The following is a 24,288-nucleotide window of genomic DNA, read 5'->3' as shown; positions in this document are numbered from 1 at the left end:
AGCCTCCCTTTCTGCTTTCTCTTTATGTGTATTTATTTTTTTTTGAGGCGGGGGAGGGGGAGTGCGCAAGCGGAGAAAGCGCGGAGAGAATCCCAGTACAGGGCTCCATCTCACGACCGTGATCATGAGCTGAAGTCACTTAACCAACTGAGCCACCCAGGCGCTCCTGTATTCTTCCATATGTTCCTCCATGTGTCCTGCTATCATACCCAGAGCAAGTCTTCTGATCTCTGATGTCCGTTTTCTCAACTGCAGAACGATTCTAAAGGTGCTTTCTAGTTTTCTGAGCCTATGGTTCAGTAAAAGGCAAAAAAAAAAAAAAAAAAAAAAAAAAATCTGGCCTTCAGCTCCTCACTTGTGGCATTTGTAGAAAGGACTAGAGGTATTGAACCTAGAATGTTGAAAGGCCGATTCGTCACAACCAGAGCCTCAGGAACCATTAGTGGGATCCTGTGCTTAGGCCCCCCTCACCCCTACCCCTGCTTCATTTTCTGCTTTTCCTACAGGGCAGAGAGGGTCCCGGAGAGCTGGTCCTGTCCCCACCACCCTCTCTCAACCCCACAGTCCTCATGCAGAAGGACACCACCAAATGGTCCCTTTTTCCTCAGTGGCGTCAAAACCTATAGCATCCTGTACTGTACAAATAATTTTTGAAAGAGTGGGTGTATTAGCACAGACTTGCGTTTTTATATAGGTTTAAAATCCATTCCCTAGTTAAAAGGTACACGTATTCCTCTCCCATTGGAAATTCCTAGTTTGAGGTAAAAGCGTAGTTTCACAGAATTGTGTCTGCCGGTTGTTTTTTGAGGCTTCTAGAAACAGTCAGTCATTATGTCTAATGTCTCATCAAATAATCTCCGTGTTTTCTTGAAGGCAGTCGTTTTGAACACCTAAGTGCATGTCTGTGTGGCAGTTAAATTGTCCCTATCGATTTTCTCACCTCTTTTCAAGCCCGTAGCCTTGGCTGTGGATACCTAAATAGAAGCCTTGGAAAAAAATGTCCCATGAAAGTGGCGTTCTTTTGGATGTGTTTGTTTGGCGGAGATGTGTTCTCCGGTCTTCTGTGATGGATCGTTCTCATGTTGAGCCACATCTGGTTTCAGCAGAGCTCAGCACACAGTATTTCTCTCACTATGTCATCTCTGTTCCTGTTATTTCAGGAGCAATTGCCTTGCTCCCCTCTGGAGCTGTTTATACTCCAGAGTTTCTGTTCTCTGTGCTACCCATTCACCTGTACAGAGATGAGAGGAGACTCGGTGAAAAGAAATTCATGCGCTTTGGCTACTGGTCCGTTTGCTTCCGTCGCGCGAGGAAATTAGACGCTCGATACAAAAATGAGTCTCACGGTTCCCAGCTGTTAGTTCGTGTATCCTTGGGTAGAAGGCAAAACATTTATAATGATTAAGGCAGAGTCACAAGAAAATAGTAGAAAAACTCCAAACCACCCAGAGCTTCCTTCAGTTGACAGGGAATCCTGCTGAGAATATTGGTGTTTGGAAGAAATCCGTTCTTCTCTTTCGCTCATGGAAACGGTGAGCTGCCTCAATGTTCTCGCTCCCTGGCCTGTTGCATTTGCCCTCTGAGGAAGTCCAGCATGCGGAAGAGAGGATGAAAGCTGGAGTCTTTGCTCTCTGTCCCTCTCTCTAGTCTCCCTTGCGGTGTCGCCCGCTGGGCCTTCCCTCCTCGGGGCCTCCTGCCTGCTTGCATTATTAGTTTTTTAATTCTTGCTTCTTTTTCCTACCTGCCTCCCTCTCAAATCGAGTTATGTTCTTTTCTGCCACTTTAAATCAGGCCTCGGCTTCCACGTAAAGAGGTCATTTCTTTATCTCGAGAGTACTTTAACACAAAAGGAGCGGGGCCTTTGCTTTGTCAGGGTGAGGGCTAGTCCCTGGCCCGTGAGGCCGACTGCTTGGGAGCACAGAGCTTTACTGACTGCGAAGGAAGAGAAAATCCCCTCCTGCTTCTCCTACCAGGCCTCTTTCTTGCTTCCAGGGAAACTCCAGAGGTTACTGTTTTTCTTTCATAAAAGAGAAAAACGCACACCACGAAGGGTATGACCCTACGGAGGATTTACCCCCAGTTTGTTTTCCTTAACATTTAATTAGAACCGCCCACAAATAGCTGGTAAAATGCACTCGGGCCCTTAAATGTGCGTCCACTGAGCCCTGGGCAAGCTCTTTACTGACTGGGATGGTCCATGTTTATCTGCAGTTACATTTACAATTGTATTGCCCCCTCCCCCTAGATGGGCGAGAGATGTACTTAATTACCATCGATTGTTTGCAAGGCATCTTCCCGCGACACTTGGGAGGAAAGCTTGCGCTGTGCTGTCGCTGGACAAGGTTGAGGTTTCTCTTTCGTTAAATTTTCGTCTTTCAGCATATGACTAAATACCACTTCTGACCAAGGGAAACCGCACCCCCCCCCAGCCCCCCATCTTAGGAAGTTCTTAGAGGACTTGAAAAGATACTGTAAAATAGAATTTGAAGGTGAAAGAAAGAAGTGAGCCTCGGGTGTACAAGCTGAAGAGATTGTACACTTAGTTCTCCTTTTGAAAAGTTTAGTCAGGTTGATGGTTTTTTCACCTAATAGCAAAGTAGCCGACCGATTGTGAGGTGACCGGTATTTCAGGGCAAAAATCGCTTAATGATTATAAATGTGTAGCTGAAAATAGAGTTTACACAACCCTAACCATACAGATTAATCAAACCGACCTTCTGTAATACAAATCCGAAACAGTATTGTCAGGAACTCTTTCGAAATCTCTAGTAAACTACAGATTCTCTCTTATACAGAATGTGCAAATGACTCTGTTCCCATAGAACACTCCAGGTCCCCTTAACTCTCCAGTACCCCCATACTTCAGGAACGGACACTCTCCCTACCCACCTTCTTCCCCCGCTGCCAGTGAGATTCGACCGTAATAACCTCAGACCACCGCTACTCCAGTCATCAAACTTCGAGCTGGGCGGGGTGAAGATAAGCCATTTTGAAAGAGGGTAGGGTTCAGGTTAGGTGTTCACTCGAGGGTGCGAAATAACCTGAACAGGATTTTCAAAGGAAAGGGAAAAAGCAGGATTTCCCCCTCGGAATCACTTGTGATCTTATGTGGCTTTTGCAGTGGATCTCTTGAGCCTGTCAGCTGCATGCGATGCCTTGGACCAGCACAACCTCAAGCAAAATGACCAGCCCATGGACATCCTGCAGGTCATAAATTGTCTGACCACTATCTATGATCGCCTGGAACAAGAGCACAACAATCTGGTCAACGTCCCTCTCTGCGTGGATATGTGTCTCAATTGGCTGCTGAATGTCTATGACACGTACGTATGGCCAGTGTAATTGGCATCACAACAGGGGCCCCAGTCTGGAAATCCTGTCCTCAGGATGAAAGGTTCGTGAAGCCCCGTGACCTAATGCTGTCCCTGTGATACATCAGGTTTGCGTTTGTTGAAGCTGAAACATATTTTGATGAACTGGGTCGCAAGAGCTAGAATGTGCGTGGCTCTCAGAAAACAAACAAAACCCGGAGACGCTCATTTTTCAAATAGTAGAATGAGTCAGTGTGTAGCCTTTTCTTGCCCGTGTAATTTGAATTCTTCCATCCACTTCGGGAGCGGCTCCCACTCACTGGCAGAAATGGATGTGCTCCTGGAGACGCTGACGCACCTGTCACCAGATCGGAATAGTGTTCGCTCACACCCCGGAGGTTTTTGCAGAACGTTGTGAATTGATGAGCCAAAAAAAATGAGAGCGAGCCCTTCATGGAGCAAACGGGGCTCCTCAAACTGAGGAGGCCTTATAACGCTGTCCAGGTTTCCATTTGGCATCTCCAGTTGATCATTCTCTTAGAGAGGACTTGGTTTTCTTGTTGCTTCGGATTGCCCACATTGAGGTCTCCCCGGTTCTAGTTTTTGTCTTGAGCTTAATGAAGACAGTTGACGAAGGCAGCCGGCAGAATTGGTCTTCATTTTGACCGAATTCTTCTTGGACCTCCCAGTGATTACATGCCTCATTTCACATGCAAACAAGGGCATATTCCCCAGTTGGAAATCGGGGAAGGCTTTCCGAAAGGAGTTGCATATCAACTATTTTGCCTTTTGCTTTTGTCGTAGATTTTTGCCACGTCTGTGATTAAGACGTACACCTCTTTCTTTGTCGTTGTGATAAGGTAGTGCTTTTTGAATTCCAAGGCCATCTGGCTGTGTAATTCTGATAATTATTTACCGAGCCCTTGAACATACCGGCTTTTGATTGTGGATTACACTTAAATTTGGCTCTGATAAGGGTTCGTACTCAGTTGTTCCCGCCCGTTTATTTTGGTACCGTGTTCTTTGTAGATGACATATGAATGGATTCTGAGTGTATATACGGTCCCTTCCACCTGCCTCAAAATTACTTGGGGACAGTTTTAACCGCTTGAAGACCTGAGTTAGAGTCATGAAGTTTATTCATTAAAACTTTGATTTGCCTTTTTTAAAGAGGGGCACAAGGAGAAAATCTTCAAGCATGGTAATTATGTTAACGCCTTAAGTTCCCGGATTTCTCTTCGGCCAAGGGTTCTAGGCAGCTATACCGGTGAAAAGTTGAGCATATTGTTCACCAAAAATCACCCCAGTTGGGACCTATCCTTTGTAGTTTTGCAGTGCTAGATGGGAGAATTACGCCACAGTCCCTCTCTCCTTCTCTTTTTAACCACCATCCAAGGTTTACTTTCTTTCCATAACAAAATAAAAGGTGCCAATTATTGAAAATCATTCTCTTCAGAAGGAAAAATTTTTCATTCTTCGGGATCATTTTTCCCCCAGGGATAAAATGAACCATTTTAAGTTTGTCATGTGGAATGCTTTATTTCAGCTTTCTATGTAAAACGCAAGTGTAGATATATTTCAAACATTGATCCAGTGGTAGGTTGTTTTTAAAATTGCTCTTTAAGATCATACGTTTGATTGTTCTCTAATAGAGGATATTGTATTTTTCTTAGGGAGATACACGTACATATTTCGTATTATGTGTCATGTGGCCTGACGTGAGCGATTTTCTTCTCAACGAGGGGCAGTCTGATCCAAATCTAAGAGGGTTCAAGAGGGCACAGCAAGTCAGTTGCTGGTATTTCTTTGGCTTTCGTAACCACAACAGGCAGTGTGGTTCCGTGGCCAAAATAACTTAAGTGCGCAGTAGGAATTCTTCCACTGACCAACCTAAACCCAGGTGACTCTCCATTGAATAGAAGGAAAATTTTTTTTATCCTTTTAATGTAGAGCCACTGTTACAATTCAAGTAAGGGCTTTTAAGAATTGCAGACTTGGTCATCGTTCTTTGGTCAAAGTGGTCAGATTTCCGTTGCATTCTAGGCCCTCAGCCGAACAGGTAAGGAAGATAATGAAGAGAAAGAGATGATGAACCGAAAAGCTGTCAGCAAATCTTACCAAGACGATTGGGTTCCTAAAACCGTGGTCGCTAGAGTTCCCATGTCCAAGGCTTTTTTTTCTTAAGAAGTGTTTACCATCTAGTAACGTGTCGGTAATGGGTTTTTTTGTTTGTTTTCTTTTTTGGTCTGATTATTCATAATAGGGGACGAACCGGGAGGATCCGAGTCCTGTCTTTTAAAACTGGCATCATTTCTCTGTGTAAAGCGCATTTGGAAGACAAGTACAGATGTAAGTCATGTGTGTTAACTCTCTTCTTTTATTAACGTTGCCTAATTACCCCAGTTTTAGAGGGGGAATGACTAGTGTTCTTATTTGACAGTAGGTTCCTCCCATAAGATGTAGAACTGCTTTGAGAGTCCCCAGCCTTGATTTGTGCCCTTCCCTGTCACACATTCCATTGCAGGTATTTCAATAGAGAATGAGGATTGACTTCTCCCGTCCAAGTATGATTTTACATTACATTGGCTGTGTCCGAATAAAACACATGTTCCTAGAGGATAAAGTCTGATTTCCTAACCCCTTCGCCAGAGTCACAAAAAAGAATGTGAAGGTTTAGCCTGTACACTTGCTGACGCTTTGGATTCTTATTTAAAGAGTGCTCTCTGGCATTCGTGTTCAAGAAACATTGTTTATTTTATAATCATCTTACGGCAAGTTGTACAGACATCTCCAGATCTGTGACGTGACTTCCATTTTATTACTTGAGAAACTGATAGCGTGCCGTTTCTTACAGGGTAAATATCACCTTATAGAATTTCCTTCTGGTTAGCTCTTGGGTTCTTCGGCTTCAATCTGGTGCATCCAAATTAAAAGCAAATGCTAGAGGAGAAAAAATGGTCGCGGTGACTAAACAACCATCCGTTCCCACTGTGAGAGACTGTACTTGGTTTTCGCCCTTTATATGCTTGTAAGAAGTCTTTATGGTGGGAATGTTAAGCAAACCGAGCCTGTCCTGTCGTTTGTCTTTTCCCCTAAGGCCTAGCCACGCAGGGATGAGATGTGCTGAGTTTAAGGATGGGCAGGAGATAAAAGAGATTGAATTTCTCCAAAACCACTCATTTCGCCCCAGGAGGAAGCCACAAAAAATACACAAGCCCTCTTAGCTCTCACTTTTATGTAGTTCCGCTTCGGGTTTTTTTATCCCCCGATCCAAAGAAAAATAGCCCAACGGCTTTCATTAACCATTTAAAAAAGGTATTTTGGATACAGTAGAGAATGTCTATGGGTTTTCCCCCTTTACACAGTGGAGTTACTTACAGGTGAGTTTAAGATCTAACCTTATCAGTGGTATAGCAATGGCACAGCATAATACCAAAGGGTGCTTTGAGCCTGTGTGTCAGATAACTAAGAGGGAACATATTTTAAGGCTGCGGAAGCAAAAATACTAACTGTAAAGTGGGATACGTGGGGCGCCTGGGTGGCTCAGTCGGTTAAGCGTCCGACTTCAGCTCAGGTCACGATCTCGAGCTCAGGTCACGATCTCGCGGTCCGTGAGTTCGAGCCCCGCGTCGGGCTCTGGGCTGATGGCTCAGAGCCTGGAGCCTGCTTCCGATTCTGTGTCTCCCTCTCTCTCGGCCCCTCCCCCGTTCATGCTGTGTCTCTCTCTCTCTCTCTCTGTCTCAAAAATAAATAAACGTTAAAAAAAAAATTTTTTTTTAAAAAGTGGGATACGTGAAAATAATTCATAATTTTGAAAAAAAAATCCGTGTGTATTGGAGAGATGGTAAAAGGCTGTGGGTGCCATCTTTGATACTTGGTTAAAATATTCCATTACTTAGAGCTTAACATGTGCTTCATGAAAAGGAAAGGCTTCCTTGAATTTGCTTTCGTTGGCAGCTTTTCTCCGAATACCGGGTCTGATGAAAATGATCTTATTTCTGAGAACAGAACATACGTTGCAGGCATCGGGTTTGGTCCCTCATTCCGTGATGCTTGTGGCACATGGCTGACCAAACACGGTCCCTGCCCTCAAGGGGGATTATTGTTCTTCAGCCACAAAGATAGACGTCCATTAAAACAATGACCGTATTGAGTGATGGGCGCTAATTTACCAATACGTACAGCCTCCTTTGGGAACACATACAAGAAACTCCATGATCTTAGGACTTCATAAAGAAGTTCCAATTCGGGTACATTTTTGAATCTCTGATGTCCAAAGGGGATGGTGCTTTGGACCAGTTACGTGGTTCTTTCTGCTAAGATATTTATTTTCTGACAGTGGTTATGTCTTATATATAAAATATCTCCCAGAGGGCTACGTTTGGGCTTAGGAAAAATTCAGTTGTCAAAACTGTATGTAAACTTGCATTTCTCGCAGGGCCGTAGCTTATTTAAAAGCTGTCACATTTTGTATATACACAGTGATGATTAACTTGATCCATAAAAATAGTAAATGTCCGGATTCACATGAATTAGAAGGAACCACTCTCTGTGGAATTAGGGGCTCCTGTTAATAAATGAGTACCAGGATCAGGGTTGGGAGGTTTTGCTCGCATCCGCTCGATGCTGCTTCTTGGTTGTTGAACTTCTCGTCTTCCATTCGTAGACCTTTTCAAGCAAGTGGCAAGCTCCACAGGATTTTGTGACCAGCGCAGGCTGGGCCTCCTCCTGCACGACTCTATCCAGATCCCGAGGCAGTTGGGTGAAGTCGCATCCTTCGGGGGCAGTAACATCGAGCCGAGCGTCAGGAGCTGCTTCCAGTTTGTGAGTTACCTTCTTAAGTCGCAGGTTCCTTTTTTGTGTTTCAGAAATTAAGAAACAAAAACGGGCAACTCGAGTTTGTTGCGTTAGCTCCTGTGCAGGCAGGTGGGTAGGGGATTGGTGCTTGAGACCTCTGTGGGCAGTGGCTTCTGGACTCTGGGTTTTGAGAGAGTGGAGGGTACGGGGGGGGGGGGGGGGGGGAGGAGAAAAAAAATCTCTCTCCAGCAGGGACCCCCATGGTTACTAAGGTGCCGGGAGGGGAGAGAGTCTGCGGTGGTTCAGCAAGGGAGGAAATACATCTCCAGCCACAGAAATCCTTGGTAAACAAGAAAATAGGGGCGCCCCCGTGGCTCGGGCGGTTGAACGTCTGACTCTTTGGATGTCGGCTCAGGTCATGATCTCACGGTGTGTGAGTTCCAGCCCGCATCGCGCCCTGCGCCGACAGTGCTGAGCCTGCTTGGGATTTGCTCGCTCTCACTCTCGGCCCCTCCCCCGCTCACATTCATTCTTTTTCTCTCCCTCAAGATAACTCAGTTTAAAACTTAAAGAAAGAAAATAACTTTTGTAGGTGAGTCTTCAGTCCCTTAGCTTTTTTATCTTTATTTAAAAATTTTTTGTTGTTGTTTTTATTTTTTCCTTGATGCTTTTTGAACCCACTTCGGTTCTGTCATCATAGCCTCCTTTTCAGTGGCTGTTGGTCAGGGGTTGAAATGACTCTCTTTTTGTAAGTTTTCCTTTGGTAGCTTGGACGTTCCTCTGCCATTCCAAGGCCTGAATGGTGACTCCCTCCGTAACAGGGTCAGAGATTGATGCCCTGCTGGTGTTCCGTCCCCGGCGCAACGCGTGGCTTGTCCGTTCGCTTTCTCATCCTGCCCCGTTTCTCTTCCACATCCCAGTCAGTGCCCCCCAAGACCCTTTCTTCCTCCCAAGTGGCCAAGAACTCCCCTGATAGATACTGAGGTGGTTTGCATTTTCGCCACGGTCGGTGATGCTGCGGTGAACCTCTTTATGCATTCCGCTGTTTTCCTTGATGGAAGTTTTTCCCTTCAGATAAATTCTCCGGAATGGGATTACCAGACTCAAAGCTAGACCTCTGTGGCTTTGCATACATGTTACCAGATGCCTGTCCGTCAAAGGTCGCTCCTCTTGGTGAAACACCAGCCTCACTAAAGGAGTGAGATCTTTGCAGTATCACGTTATTCACAGTGGTTGTCTGGGGTTTTTTTAGGTTTTCTTAAAAGCTAAGCACTGTTTTTTCTTTGATGGGATTTCTCAATCCATTCTAATCCCATGAACAAGAGAACTAGCTGTAGAGATAACCAGATAACCGGGTTAGGCCTCTGGTCTTTGACCACAGACTAGGATAAAACCACAGAAGGCCTCCTAGGGGGGACATTGTGAATATTTAGATGTTTAAACCAGTTGGAACATTGTTTAAAAGTTAACCAGGCACATTGATGAAGCGATGGCACAGCAGCTAAAAATGTAACATAGATGTGGGGAAATAAATGCATTTTTTCCACCTCACACTCAGACTTCCCAAAATGTAAATAGACCATCACTACCTCTAGATTTTTTTTTTTTAGCCTCTAAAATGTAGACACAAGTGAAAGCGAATATCAATGGCCACAGATAACCTAGATTCATTTTTTTAAAAATCCATTTACGAGACTTGGAATGGATCGAATTGTTTTTCTTAAGCAGGTTTCTCTTTAATCAAGTTTCACTTACTCTTTATTTAAAAGAAAACGTTGATCATTTTGAGAGAGAGAGAGAGAAGACGTGCGAACATGCGTGTGAGAGGGGGTCGGGGAGGGAGAGAAAACGAATCCCAAACCGGCTCTGCATTGTCAGCGCAGAGCCGGACTCGAGGTTCGATCCCACGAACTGGGAGATCGTGACCTGAGCCAAAACCAAGATTCGTGACCTGAGCCAAAACCAGATGCTTAAGCGACTGAGCCACCTGGGCGTCCCCAGTTACTCTTCAAATTGTAGTTGTGAAACACACACACACACACACACACACACACACACACACACACCCATGCACATTGATATATACGGCCACGCACGCTTCTTTGGGTATTGTGGCTTGGGTCGAGAGTAAGGGTCAGAATGTAAGTCGGCCAGTAGCCGACATGCATCAGGGCCACTGGAATCCTTGTCCCAGGGCCTCACAGTACTGCAGGGCCTGGCTCCGTTTTGAATCGAAATATACTTGACATGTTACACGGTGTAAATTTAAGGCGTACGACACGTTGATTTGATACATTAATATGTCGTAACGTGATTGCCGCTGTAGTGATAGTGCTTCTGCCGTGTCGTGTCGTGTAATTATCATGTGTGCGGTAAGAATGAGTAAGATCTAGTCTCTGACTCTGTCACTGAACAGAAGCTCCACCTTCCACATGCTGTGCCCTTATCAGGAGCCCTGTCCCTGTGCTTTCACATGCTGCCTCCTTCTGCTGGGTGCCCCCTTTCTTCCCTAACACATGCCTCTGTCCCGGCGATAGCAACACTGTCTTCTCATTGTCACAGTCTCAGACTCAGTCTGTCGGCGCATACTCACTGAATGTGTCCTGACTAGCGTTTGGGAATGTCTTTGGTGAGACGGGGCCGGGGGGGGGGGGGGGGGTAGGTGAGGTCCTTCAAGATACTAACAGTGATAACGGGTGGATTTTATTTTCTTCTCTCTACTCTATGGTATTTTCCGAATTTTCTTCTTGGAACGTTTGTAATTAGAAAAAATGCATAAAGCACTAAGTTGTTTTTTTTTTTTTAAGAGAAAGAAACATCTTTTGTCTGATGACCTTCCCTCCCAGTCTTACCGTGCTCTGTACCCTGACCTTGTCATTGCTGTTACTGCTCTCATACTGGTTTAAAAAAAATTTTTTTAACGTTTATTTATTTTTGAGACAGAGAGAGACAGAGCATGAACGGGGGAGGGGCAGAGAGAGAGGGAGACACAGAAACAGGCTCCAGACTCTGAGCCGTCAGCCCAGAGCCCGACGAGGGGCTCGAACTCACGGACCGCGAGATCGTGACCTGAGCCGAAGTCGGACGCTCAACCAGCTGAGCCACCCAGGCGCCCCTCTCATACTGGTTTTAAAGAAACGTATTAGCCGTATGACACCACGGGTAGAAATCCGTTTCTTTCTGTGGTCCACTGAGTAAATCCTAATGTGCCTAGTTCTCACACCTTTCCTCATCTGCTTCCGTAACCACCCAGAGTTTGCTTTCACCCCCCTGAAGCAGCCTCTCCCTACGATTTGTGCCTACTGTGCTTACGGGTAGTGTTACTGTTGCCGCCGACCGTCACACTTGACCGTTGTTCCTGTGGATTCCGTCCTGAATCCTCACCAATCCTTTGAGGAGAATGGAATAGGCAGGCTTTGGGGGTCGGGTTTTTATTGTTTAGATGGACGAGTAAATTGCCGCTGCCCCTCAAGGCCCTGAGCTGGTGGAAGGCTTTAATTCCTAGTTCATCGTCCCCAACCCCCCACTCACCACCTCAGTCCCAAATGTGCCCTTTTTGATTCTCCTCTCCACCCTCCGAAGGTGAAATAGCAGGCGTTTTCTTTGGGTCCCTGCTGGAATATGAGATAACCACGCGGGAGCACGGGGAGCTTGGGGGTAAGGGGAATGCTCATTCTGAGAAGTTGAGTCTTGGCAGTTGGGGGTTTCTAGTAGGACGTCGCGCTCACTCTGTGCGTGCAGAGCACTGTTCCTTCGGTTTGGGAAGCCTCTCACCTGGGTAGTAATTGGCAATCGGGTTGAACCGATCCCTTCTGTGTACTTCGCGGTTGACGTCTCGGACCTGGCAGGCTTGTCCTCAGCCGGGTGCTCTGGCAGTCACCTTGCCTTTCACTGTGCACCGTGCATGAAAATGCGCGGTTTGCCGCGGCGAAGGAGACCACGAGTGAAGATGCCCTTTGCCCTTGGTTTGAAGCGTAGGGACCTTGGGACTGTGCCAGGCTGGTTCTTTGAGCAAGGCTGTGCTCAAAGGCCTGTTTTCTACCCACCTAAGGAAATAGCAGTAAAGTACTTAACTTCTGCAGATGCATTCCTTGTATCGCAGAAAGAGAAGGTGACTCCAGAAGAGAACTTCTTTTGAGTTGGGACAGTGAGAAAGGCGTAGCTTCTGGTTGTAGACAAGAGCCTAGAAGGGGCCAAAAGAGGGCAGTGTATTTTCCTGTGCAGCGCTCACTGGGGCATCTTTTCAAGGTTTCCTTAGCTCGGATCCAGATCCCCCCGTTCGGGACACGGATGGTGGTGGTGGTCCCCCAACAATATGAATGTCCGTCAAAAAAAAAAAAAAAAAAAGTTGGGGAAGAAACCCCCACGTTGCTCCAAAACAGAAGGAACCCGCCATCAAGTGCACGTACGATGTTTTGCCCATTTACAAATCAGTATAGGTCTTTGAAGGAATTATCTAGTAAGCCAGGGAATGAAGGTATACCTGTGGATTTAAAAAAGGAAAATCAGGGGCGCCTGGGTGGCGCAGTCGGTTAAGCGTCCGACTTCAGCCAGGTCACGATCTCGCGGTCCGTGAGTTCGAGCCCCGCGTCAGGCTCTGGGCCGATGGCTCGGAGCCTGGAGCCTGTTTCCGATTCTGTGTCTCCCTCTCTCTCTGCCCCTCCCCCGTTCATGCTCTGTCTCTCTCTGTCCCAAAAATAAATAAAAAATGTTGAAAAAAAAAATTTAAAAAAAAAAATAAAAAAATAAAAAAGGAAAATCTCCCCTCAATTTATGGGTTTGACAGCGGTACCTTCCTTGAGAGTAAACAAGGCAACCAGGGTAATGTTTGTACCTTAGAAGCCTATTGCAAGGCACGCATATACTGGGAAACAGACCCTGTGGGGATCTAGAAGTGAAGTTGTGAAACTAGTTTGTTGCAGGTAACGCATCATCATGTCGTTCCTTTTTGCATATTCCACGGACACACCTCCACTGTCAGACTACGTTGATCCTTCTGTCCTGAGTGAGGCCAGGCCCGTCCCGGAATTGGGTCGCACAGGCGGCCCAGACTGGAGATTGTCCACATGTCTCCTTTTTCGGATGAGAAAACTGCAGCCCGGAGAGGCAGAACTTACTACGTTCCACCTACTGCGATCCTAGCGTGTCAGATCTAGACAGAAGGCCCAAGTTCCCTGTGTTCCCAGCCAGTATTTCCTTCTGCTAGACCATCTGAGTGGAAATAGGTGGTTTGGACCAGTTCACATACTAGACTGAACAGAGAGCTAGGAAACGTGATCTTTTGTATGAAGTTATGGTTGTAATAGGATGACACCGATAAATGAACACCCTTACCGCTGCCCCCACACCCGTGCGCACGCTCGCCCACATGCCCCATGATCTTTATTTAAGACCTTCTATTCCTGGGGCACCTGGGTGGCTCAGTCTGTTAAGCGTCCGAGTCTCGTTTTGAGCTCGGGTTACGATCTCGCAGTTCATTATATCAAGCCCCACCCCCCCCCCCCCCCATGTCCGGCTGTCCTGCTTGGGATTCTCTGTCTCCCTCTCTCTCTGCCTTTCCCTTCCTCCATCCCTCCCTCCCTCCCACGTGCGCGCTCTCGCTCTCTCTTTCTCTCAAAATAGATAAATAAAAGATCAGTTCCCAATTGCAGGTGACTAGTCTTCCTGCAAATGAATCCTGCTAATGGTGACTCTTAGGTGGGAAAGCTTTATACCGTTAAGTGACTCCAGAAAAGAGGCGTGCCCCTGTAAATTGGATTGTGGCAGTGCCCTGAGAAGTACCCCCTTCCCCCATGATAGTTTGTCGTGTTCTCTTCTGTCAACATTTTAAGGACTTTATTGTTTAGATGGAATCAAGTATACCCACTTGATATTCAGTGTGCTTCCCCTACAGGAGCTTGGGCACCAAAATCTGTTTATTTTATATCTGTTGCCTGCCTCCTGTTGTATTTATGCATTCAAAACGACTAAGTTGCTTTTTCATCTGTCTTCTGAAATTTTATATTCAGGTGACAAAAATGAATATCCTCTATGTACAGTTGCTATGATAGAAGATGATACAGAAACAAGAATAAATTACAACCTCAACTATTGAAAGCATGTTACTCTCTCTCTCTCCTATGTAAACCATCATTCCAGAATAACTGGAGTAGTGAGTGGCCGAGTGGTTACGTGCCTGGGCCCTGAAGCCAACTGCCTGGGTTCAAATCCCAGCTCGGCTATTTCCTGCCCTGGACATGTTTTTTAACCTTTCTGGCCCCTGGGTTTTGGGCAGTTGTGAGGGCCAAGTGACCATTAGAGGCAGAGCACTTAGAGTCCTCGCAGGCACATAGTAGGTACTTACTAAGTGTTAGCTTACAGTGATCTAAAGCGTCTTGCAACATGAGACTGATGTGCCAAGATTAACAATTCCTTTTATCTATAGCCAGCCATCTGTAGATTTTATTTTAGAGACCCTTGACATACTCTTTTCTCCAGGAGTGTTAAAATACCATGCCAGGACACTTGGGAACCAGTGTGACAGCATTCCTCCTGCCAGTCGATCGCATTTTACACCATCCATCCTGAAAATAGCTCCAGAAAATTCTCCTTTGCTTAGGTTTGGCTTCTTGTTCAGTAACCAAAATCTGGGCCCTTCAGTTCCAAAGACATTCTTTTTATACCCCTTTGGGTGGTAAATGCTGAACTCCTGCTTCCTTGAACTCGTAATGGATATTGACTCATAACTACAATATTAGTAAGTTACTCCAGTTTGGCATTCATAAACCGAGGTGGTATCAGTAGTGTGAGTTGACCATCGATTGCTTCTCAGTTGCTGGTTTTTAAAATTATAAGCTACGGTGGGTTTAGCTTCATAGTTTTCCATTTAATTTGTCGTGGTTTGTGTCGTTAACTTCTCAATGTGAGGTGATGGTTATTTTCTTCAGTATTTTGGAAATAGGTTTGTGTTGTAGTCGGAACCTGCTTCATTCCCACCAACAGTGCAAGAGGGTTCCCGTTTCTCCACATCCTCGCCAGCATCTAGAGTCTCCTGATTTGTTCCTTTTGGCCACTCTGACCGGCGTGAGGTGGTATCTCAGGGTGGTTTTGATTTGTTTTTCCCTGATGGGGAGCGACGTTGAGCATCTTTTCATGGGCCTGTTGGCCGTCTGGATGTCTGCTTTAGAAAAGTGTCTGTTCATGTCTTGTGCCCAGTTATGCACTGGATTATTTGTTTTTCGGGTGTGGCGTTTGCTGAGTTCTTTATAGATTTTGGGTACTAGCCCTTTATCTGATAGGTCATTTGCAAATATCTTTTCCCATTCTGTCGGTTGCCTTTTAGTTTTGTTGATGGCTACCCAAGGGATACAGGAGTGCTGATGATGCATAAGGGCACTTGTACCCCAATGTTTATAGCAGCACGTTCAACAAGAGCCAAATTATGGAAAGAGCCTGAATGTCCATCAACTGACGAATGGATAAAGAAATTGTGGTTTATATACACAATGGAATGCTACTTGGCAATGAGAAAGAATGAAATCTGGCCGTTTGCAACAACGTGGATGGAACTGGAGGGTATTATGCTAAGTGAAATAAGTCAGGCAGAGAAAGAAAGATACCGTATGTTTTCACTCATATGTGATCCTGAGACACTTAACAGAAGACCATGGGGGAAGGGGAAGGGGGGAAAAAAGTTAGAGGGAAGGAGGCAAACCATAAGAGACTCTTAAAGACTGAGAATAAACTGAGGGTGGATGGGGGGTGGGGGAGAGGGGAAGGTGGCTGATGGGCATGGAGGAAGGCACCTGTTGGGATGAGCACTGGGTGTTGTATGGAGACCAATTTGACAATAAATTATATTTAATATAAAAAAAAGAAACCTGTTTCATTCACTTAAACTGCTAAGGAAAAGAAGCAGTGTGCTTTTCTTTGCTCTGCCTTCTAAAGTAGTAGTTCGTTGTTGTGACCAAATTTTTCCCTTCCTTCCTTCCTTCCTTCCTTCCTTCCTTCCTTCCTTCCTTCCTTCCTCCCTCCCTCCCTCCCTCCCTCCCTCCCTCCCTCCTTCCCTCCTTCCCTCCTTCCCTCCTTCCCTCCTTCCCTCCCTATCTCCCTCCCTCAATGTTTCCCTTCCCTTGCCACAAGAGTCAGAGGTGCTAATGAAAAAAAATTTTTTTGAGAGCCATGCTTTTTTAGTTCGAAGGGTATTCTAGACTCCCTTTCATAAGTTCACCATTAAGTTTTTTTTAAACTTTTTAAAAATGTTTTATTTATTTCTGAGAGAGAGAGGGAGACAGAATGTGAGCTGGGGAGGGGCGGAGAGAGAGGGAGGCACAGAATCTGAAGGAGGCTCCAGCCTCTGAGCTGTCAGCACAGAGCCCGATGTGGGGCTCGAACCCACGAACCGTGAGATCATGACCTGAGCCGAAGTCAGACGCTTAACCGACTGAGCCACTCAGGCACCCCACGTTCACCATTAATTCTAATTCACACGGAAACTTACCCAAAAAACTCATGGAAACGAGGAAACATGAGTTCAGTAAAGCCAGTTTGTCACTGGCTCATAAATTGAATTTTTTTAATGGAAAATTTTTTGTTCGTTTATTTATTTATTTATTTGTTTGTTTAGAGAATGAATATGAATGAGTGGCGGGGGAGGGCAGAGAAAGGGGGGCGGACAGAGGGTCCAAAGCGGGCTCCACTCTGACAGCAGAGAGCCTGATGCGGGGCTCCGACTCACCAACCACGAGATCATGACCTGAGCTGAAGTCAGATGCTTAACTGACTGAGCCACACAGGTGCCACATTAATGGAAAATACCTTCTGCAAAGATTATTTAAGATGAAGGGACCGGTAAAACTTCCTCCTGGGATATCCTTATCTGTTCATCCAGGGCCTTTAGTGTACCTTGATTCTCTAACAACTAGAGGTTTTTTGTTTTGGGTTGGGTTTTCTTTTTCTTGACATCTGACCAACTACTTCAAAAATTGTTTTCTTTTTTTAAAGGTACATTAAAAAAAAAAAAAAACCAACCATGGGGTTAAATGTATTCTGGTGGTCAGTTCTGTGAATTTAGACAAATGCATTGTGTGACTGTCCCTGCAGTCGGGACCCACAACGTTTCCATCGGCCCTGACGTTCTCTCTCGCTAGGTTGCCATCCTGCGCGCTCCCAGTCTCAGGAAACCATTACTCTGTTTTCCGTTCCTATGGTTTTGCCTTTCCCTGAGCTGGAATTTCAAATGATTGTAGGAGGCATTAATAGAAGAGCTAATGTTATACTTTGTACTTGAGCAAAACCTGCCCTGATACGTACTTGAGAAAGTATGTTTTGTTGATATCTACACAGATAGATGCGTTTTACCGTGTCTATAGGAAACCCTTCTGTTCGGTAAGAACCAGCATAAGTTAATGTTGAGTATACTTACGGATTTGCATAGATTTAAGAATTGGGCTTATGTTCCCTGGAGCCATGGTGTTAATTGGTTTACTAGTCAGGTGGAGTGGAGAGCCTGAGGTCAGGACAGTTGTCCTTGAACATGTAAATGAAGAGTGGATAATCACTGTGTGTTATTGTTTGGGCTGATTTTATCTTTAATGGGTAATTCAGAGTCCTGATTAATATTTAGAGCAGTGACTGCTGGCCTCCAACCTGCTCATTATCTTCAGAACTTTAAATAAAATACCTGGTTTCTACCCAAGACAGTAGTGATGGGAAACCGTTTACTTCTCGTCTCACAAACACAACTCTTGACCTCTCCATCCTTATTTCAAACATAAAAAGTTTCCGTAAATGTAGGGATTCTTCAAGTCCTTTTTAGGCCGAAAATTCACAAGTATCTGGGAAAAGCACATCTCAAGCAGAGAATGAGGGGATGTTTTAGGAACACTGTAGGTGATGCCATTAATGCCATTTCCCCTCCCCTGTAACATTTATTAAAGCCCTCCCCCATGAAGGGCTGATTTGGAAGGAACGTTGGTCTCCAGCCAGTGTTGTATTTTGGAAGAACTTCCAGCATGAAGAAGAGGAGAAAGGACAGTGCAATGAGCACCCGTACATCTCCTGTGTACGGCCCGTGGGTTAGCACTTTGTCCCGTGAACAGTCCCCTTCTGCTCACTCCATTCCTGCGCCTGTATTTGAATATACACACACAAGCACAGTTTTCCCCTTTATTCTTTAAAAGCCCACGGGCATCACACCAGAAAACAAGCCCGTAAGCACTTCAGCACATGGGTTTGTTTGTTTGTTTGTTTGTTTGTTTGTTTGTTTGTTTGTTTTAAAGGACTTTCTCCTCCGTAACTGCAAAGCTCTCATCGTGGAAATGTAACATCCTTTCAGTAACATCACGTAGCATGCAGTCCGCACCGAAATTTCCCCATGGCCCTGGAGTGTTCCTCATGGGTGGCTATTTGCTCCTAGGATCTAGTCAAGGTTTTTGTCTTGGATTTGCTTGTTGTGTCTCTGTACTTTCACTTAATTGGAACAGTCTCCTCGCATTTTTTTTTCCGCATTCATGACACTGACATTTTGGGAGTTCAGGCCAGTTCTCTTAAAGACTGTCCTGCATTGGGGATTTTTCTAGTTATTTCTTCCCCATGAGATTCAGGTGAACTTTTTTTTTTTTTTTTTTTTTTTTTTTTTGGCAGGAACACAACAGAGGTGATGTTGTCTGCTCGCTACATCACGTCTGGAGGGACAAATTAATACCTTGTTTTTTTAACTGATAATGCTAAGTATGTGAAGGATGCGTCTGCCACATATTTCCACGTAAAAGTGTCCTTTGCCCTTTGGAATCAGGAAGTCATTGGTGCGATATTTGGGGACCGTGAATATCCTATTCCTTAACAACCTTTCACCCTATAATTATAGCCTCCAGTGATGACCCTTTTCTAATTCAGTGATTGTATTGGCGGTTGCGGAAAAGCAGTTTTCCATTCTACCTTTCTTTCCGTACGCAGTAGCTGGGTTTCTTGTGTCGAGAGGCGTTCCCGTGTCTTCCCTCTCCGTTTTTGACTTTGCCCGCAGACATCCAATGTGATGTTGAATGTACCAGAGATGAGATTGCTCCTGACTGAGCTGCCTTCGGATGCTCCCTTTGCCATGGCATTGCCTAAAGTGCCAGCGCACAGAATCGGCCGTGCTTTTTTCCTCCGTAGCGATGCAAACAGGGATCTGATAAATAATACATTCCCGTAGCAGCAGCCAACTCTTTTATAGGAGTGACAGGTTAACCAAAGCATCTAACAGGACCTGTGTGCTCATGAGGGTTGAGATGCTCGTAGGCTCTTGTGGTTCTTTTCCTGGTTGCTACTTCAGTATATGTCGACCCGAGCCTGTCAGCCTTTGTAGGTCATACGTGCCGTTGCATGCAGTACCACAAAGAAGGGGGAAGGGAGGTGATCGCAAAAGACAGGAGTGTTAGGGCACCTGGGTGGTCAGTCGGTGAAGCATCTGACTTTGGCTCAGGTCACGATCTCCCGGTTCGTGGGTTCGAGCCCCGCATCGGGCTCTTTGCTGGCAGCTCAGAGCCTGAAGCCTGCTTCAGCTTCTGTGTCTCCCTTTCTCTCTGCCCCTCCCCCCATCTTGCCCTCTGTCTCTCTCAAAAAATAAACATTGAAAAAAATGTTTTTAAAAAAAAAGCAAAGACAGGAGCGTGTGTTTATCACAATGGTTTTTGACAATTCACTTTGTCCTTTCAGATGGCTGTCCGTAGGTCAGTGCAGAATTTTGTTGGAGATTTAAGCAGCTGGGCATTGTCTCGGGTAGGCCTTGCTTAGGTCTCAGAGCCTCTAGAACTCTCCAGCAGGTTAAAGATTGAAAAGATTTCAGACATCAGCTGTTCCCATAGGAAATCACTTGTGTTTTTCCTTTTTTAAGACTGCTTTATGTACACGTATTGAAGTATTCAGTTAATAGATAGCCTTGAGCTGTTTCCTTAACTTCTTTGAGCCTTTTTTTCCTCTGTAGCATAAACATTCTATCAAGAGTTACTTATCCTCAAGTTTTTTTATTTCTCCTATCTTCTCTCTTTAGTAATGAATTAATTTTTATACTTCAGAGTTTTAAAGTGCGCAATCTGATAATTTTTGACACGGGTACACATGATGACTCCAGCACAACAATCAAAATGAGCGTATCTATGATCCCCCAGAAGTGTTTTTAGGCCCCTTGGGAATGCCTACAGGTCCCCGGTACCCACCCCCACCTTGCGATGATAACTTCCCCGCTCTCTGTCACTGTAGACCCCCTCGCATAGTCTGTAGTTCTAGGCAAATGGGATTTTATAGGAGGTACTCATTTTTGCCTGGCTTTTACTCAGCGTAATTCAAGTTTATTTTTATTGTGTGTATCCATATCGTTCCCTTTTATTTACTAAACAGTATCCCATTCTATGGGTATTGCACAGTTTGTGTTTTTTTCCTCCCGGTTTTTTTTTTTTTTTTTTTTAATTTTAATTCCAGTATAGTTTACATACAGTGTTTACTGTTAGTTTCAGGTTACAGTACAGTGTTTCGTCACTTACATATATCACCTGGTGCTCATCACAACAGGTGCTCTCCTTAATGACCATCACCTGTTTCACCCATCCCCCCACCCCCCTCCACTCCGGTGACTGTCAGCGCTCTACAGTTAAGAGTCTGTTTCTTGATTGGTCTGGGCATCTCTCTTTTTAACTTTTGCCCATTTGTCTTGTTTCTTAAATTCCACATTTGGGTAAAACCACGTTGTGTTTGTCTTTCTCTGATTTATTTCACTTAGCCGTAATACCCTCTCGATCCATCCACGTTTTTGCAAATGGCAAGATTTCATTCTTGTTTAAGTTCTTTTTTTAATGTTTATTCTTTTTTGAGATAGAGCACGAGCAGGGGAGGGGGAGAGAGGGAGCGAGAGGGAGGAGGGGGGAGACACAGAATCCAAAGCAGGCTCCAGGCTCTGACCTGTCAGCGTGGAGACCAATGCGGGGCTCAAACTCGCAAACTGTGAGATGGTGACCTGAGCCACACAGGCACCTCTCTTTTTTTTTTTTTTTTTATGGCTGAGTAATATTCCATTACAGACCCATGCACACGCACGCACACACAACGTATCTTCTTTTTCTACTCGTCAGTCATTGGCCACTTGGCCACATTGGCCACTTGCTTCCATAAAAATTGGGCTATTGGGAATAATGCTGCTGTAAACGTTGTGGGGCCTGCATCCCTTTTTGATTAGATGCTAAATGTTCTGAATGGAGAAGGCAGAACAGGAAATGGATCACCGTGCTCATTTCAAAGCTTGGGCGTTCCCAGCAAAGATTGCCTGGTCTTCGGGGTAACGACTCTTGTAACAGAGATAGCAAGTACAGCAAAGAGTCCTGTGCACACAGTGTGGCCTTTCACCTGAGACCAACTCTTGTCTGAAGAGAAGTAGCATAGACTAAAAGCAAGATGTGAAGCAGCCTTGCGTGGAATGTCCCCTCAGTATTCCCTTGTGTCCGTGACTGTCACCTCCTGAGCAACTCACATGTAAAGCACAAGTATCTTGCGTCTAAGGGGATCAAAGTGCCGCCTTCCTTCTGTTTTGTGACGTGCGGGTTTTGTATAGTTTTATGGGAGACTTTTTTTTTTTTTATCACTCATTTGCTTTTCATAAAAATTGGGATTGTTTGGAGGAAGAGTCATTAATATTCTTTACAGCTCGTTCTTGTTCCTCCTTTTATGTCCGTTGCTAGTAAAATATTCCACCGATGCCCTTGGTAGATTTAGAGGTTGTTAAAGAAATCGTAATAACAGCTCAGGGAACAGCCAGGAACTGCCTGTCCTATACCGTCTGACCCTGGCTGGCCATTCTCCTTGTGGTTTTAAAGTCTCTGTGTACACACTAATGCACAACACAGTTTGGGTCAATTTAAATTTAGCAAATCTTCCCAAACGCAAGCATTTCACAATCAGGGCCAGAAGCGTTGGGTTGTGAGTGATGACTGCCTTTATCTCTTCACAGTGGTAGTGTTATTGAAATGGTTGTTTGGATCTAAGAAGGGGATATTTTACTAATGGAACACCATATGAAACTTGTAAAAAATCCTTGGTTTGTCCTCGTGTTGTCCCTAAATTTACCTTCTTCTGTCCGTGACACTGTTTGGAAATTCTGTTCATGCATGGGAATGTATTCAACATTTATGTATTTAGTTATTATTTTTCTGTTTTTAATGTTTATTTACTTTGGGGGGAGAGAGAGAGACAGAGGCGCAAGCAGGGGAGGGGCAGAGAGAGAGGGAGACACGGAATCCGAAGCAGGCTCCAGGCTCCGAACGATCAGCGCACAGCCCGACGTGGGGCTCGAACTCACAAGCCATGAGATCATGACCTGAGCCGAAATCGGACGCTCAACCGACTGAGCCACCCAGGCACCCCTGGTTATTATTTTTCTTATAAATGGGCAGGACCTCTCCTAAATAAAATCACAGCACACATGCATGCACGTATACATGCACGTGTGTACGTGCACATACACACTCTCTGAAACCAGCTGATTGGGATAATTATTTGCCATGAATAAATACATTTCTGCTGCTGTTTATCCTAGAAGACATTGCATAGGGTTGTCTCTTTGAGAAGCAGCTTGATTTCAGATCTGAGTCTATGATTTTAGCAGGTTCCCTCAGGACTTCTAGCTCGGTTTTGGTTTTTGTTGTTGTTGTGTTTTTTTTTTTTTTTTTTTAGTCCTTTTTCTTTCCTCTGGGGACAATATATTGACCAATGTGGTTTTCATCTCCCACTTAATAGCGGAACAGGCCTCTCCTGGCTTCTCCGGTTCTGTGTTGTAGAGGACAGCTCCCTCCTCGCTGGATGCCCCACAGGGCTCCAGGGATGTCTGGTGCTTAGTTAACACTAGGTCCCCGTGTTGGTTTCTGAATTTTGCCACGTGACCCGCAATCATGTGAGATGTGAACATTCGGGCAGGGTTTCACAGTCTTGGTACTGCTGCTGCTTGGGCCCGGATAATTCTTAGTTGGGGGGCCTGTCCTGTGCATTGCCGGCCAGATATTTAGCAGGACCCCAGCCCCTCTCTACCAGACACCAGTCACATCCCTCCCCCCCTGGTGACAACCGGAAATGTCGCCAGACATTGTCAGATGTCCTCTGGGACGCAGAACCGTCCCTCCCTGAGAACCACTGACCTCTCGAGCATGGCTCCCTGCCTTTGAGTTTCCCTGCAGACCTGGTGTCCAGTGTGAAGTTTGTATATTCCTGTGTTTTGGGCCAGATCATTCTAAACATGTCCTCCATATTTACAAAGAGACTTTTAGCCTTTTGGTGTACGATGTGATAAGAGACAGACCCACAGAGGCACTTACTTTAGAAAGCATTTAAAAGTCGACTTGAGCCAGTTGGAGAATGTTCTTCCTCTATCTTCTCCTCCTTAGACAACCCTTCTAGGTTTAATTTTGTTGCTCTTTCTTTCAGGGTGACTCGGCAGTTTTTTGTTTTGTTTTGTTTTTTAATTCTAACCTCATTCGGATACTCTAATCCTTCCTTTTATTTATTGTGGTCACACTGCAGCTTAATTCCTGTCCCCTCGTTCAACTCCGTTCGATTCTGCAAGCTTGGATGGAGGGGATGGAAGCCTAGTTCCTGTCTTTAGGTTTAGACACGTATTGTTTTTAGGTTGTTAATTCTTTTATTTATTTATTTTTTTTTATTTTGAATCATCTGAGAACCACTGGGTAGTCTCTTGCATAACATTGACTTCCCTTTCTACAGTTTTTCGGTTTGTTAAGCACTGTCATGTTTTTTTCAAAAACCTCGAAGTTGAGATGCTGACTGTCCGCTCTTAAAAGTACAGTGTATGTGTTTGTGGTAGCTGGGGTGTTGGGCATGCTGAGAAATATTCCCATCCCGTTTCCTCTGCAGCCACGAACTAATACTGTTATCCCGATAGAAAAATGAGCGTTCAGGTTGACTCCGTGGCAGCCACTTAGGGCCTGGTCCTTTGGTGCCTAAGGGTTTACGGAAGGCATAACATGAGAGAAACCCCAAAGTTATTCTGAACCCCGGCACATCCCCCTAACTCCAGACTTGCCGTGCGAGGTAGTGGCGTGTAAGGGAGAGAGGGCAAGGTCATCCTTGATACCGAGAGAAATGATCGGAGGCCTATATGTAGGCCAGCAAATAATGGCACCTAAAAGGATGATTTCAACTCAGTACAATCATACCTGCCCTT

General features: G+C 45.2%; 1 protein-coding gene across 24 annotated transcripts in view; it reads left to right on the top strand.

The window, feature by feature from the left end:
- DMD (dystrophin) overlaps window positions 1–24,288 on the top strand; it is a 2,138,536-nt gene that overhangs the window by 2,039,438 nt on the left and 74,810 nt on the right. For all 24 annotated transcript variants that reach the window (XM_058713880.1, XM_058713888.1, XM_058713887.1 and 21 more), the window contains 3 exons: window positions 3,122–3,323; window positions 5,575–5,660; window positions 7,978–8,135. In XM_058713880.1, the coding sequence (XP_058569863.1) occupies window positions 3,122–3,323; window positions 5,575–5,660; window positions 7,978–8,135 (446 nt within the window). The remainder of the gene's footprint in view (window positions 1–3,121; window positions 3,324–5,574; window positions 5,661–7,977; window positions 8,136–24,288) is intronic.

This window comes from Neofelis nebulosa, chromosome X (genome assembly GCF_028018385.1).
Source record: "Neofelis nebulosa isolate mNeoNeb1 chromosome X, mNeoNeb1.pri, whole genome shotgun sequence".
Taxonomy (NCBI): domain Eukaryota; kingdom Metazoa; phylum Chordata; class Mammalia; order Carnivora; family Felidae; genus Neofelis; species Neofelis nebulosa.
The sequence above is the reverse complement of the archived record's forward strand: the minus strand, read 5'-3'. Positions and strand labels throughout refer to the sequence as shown.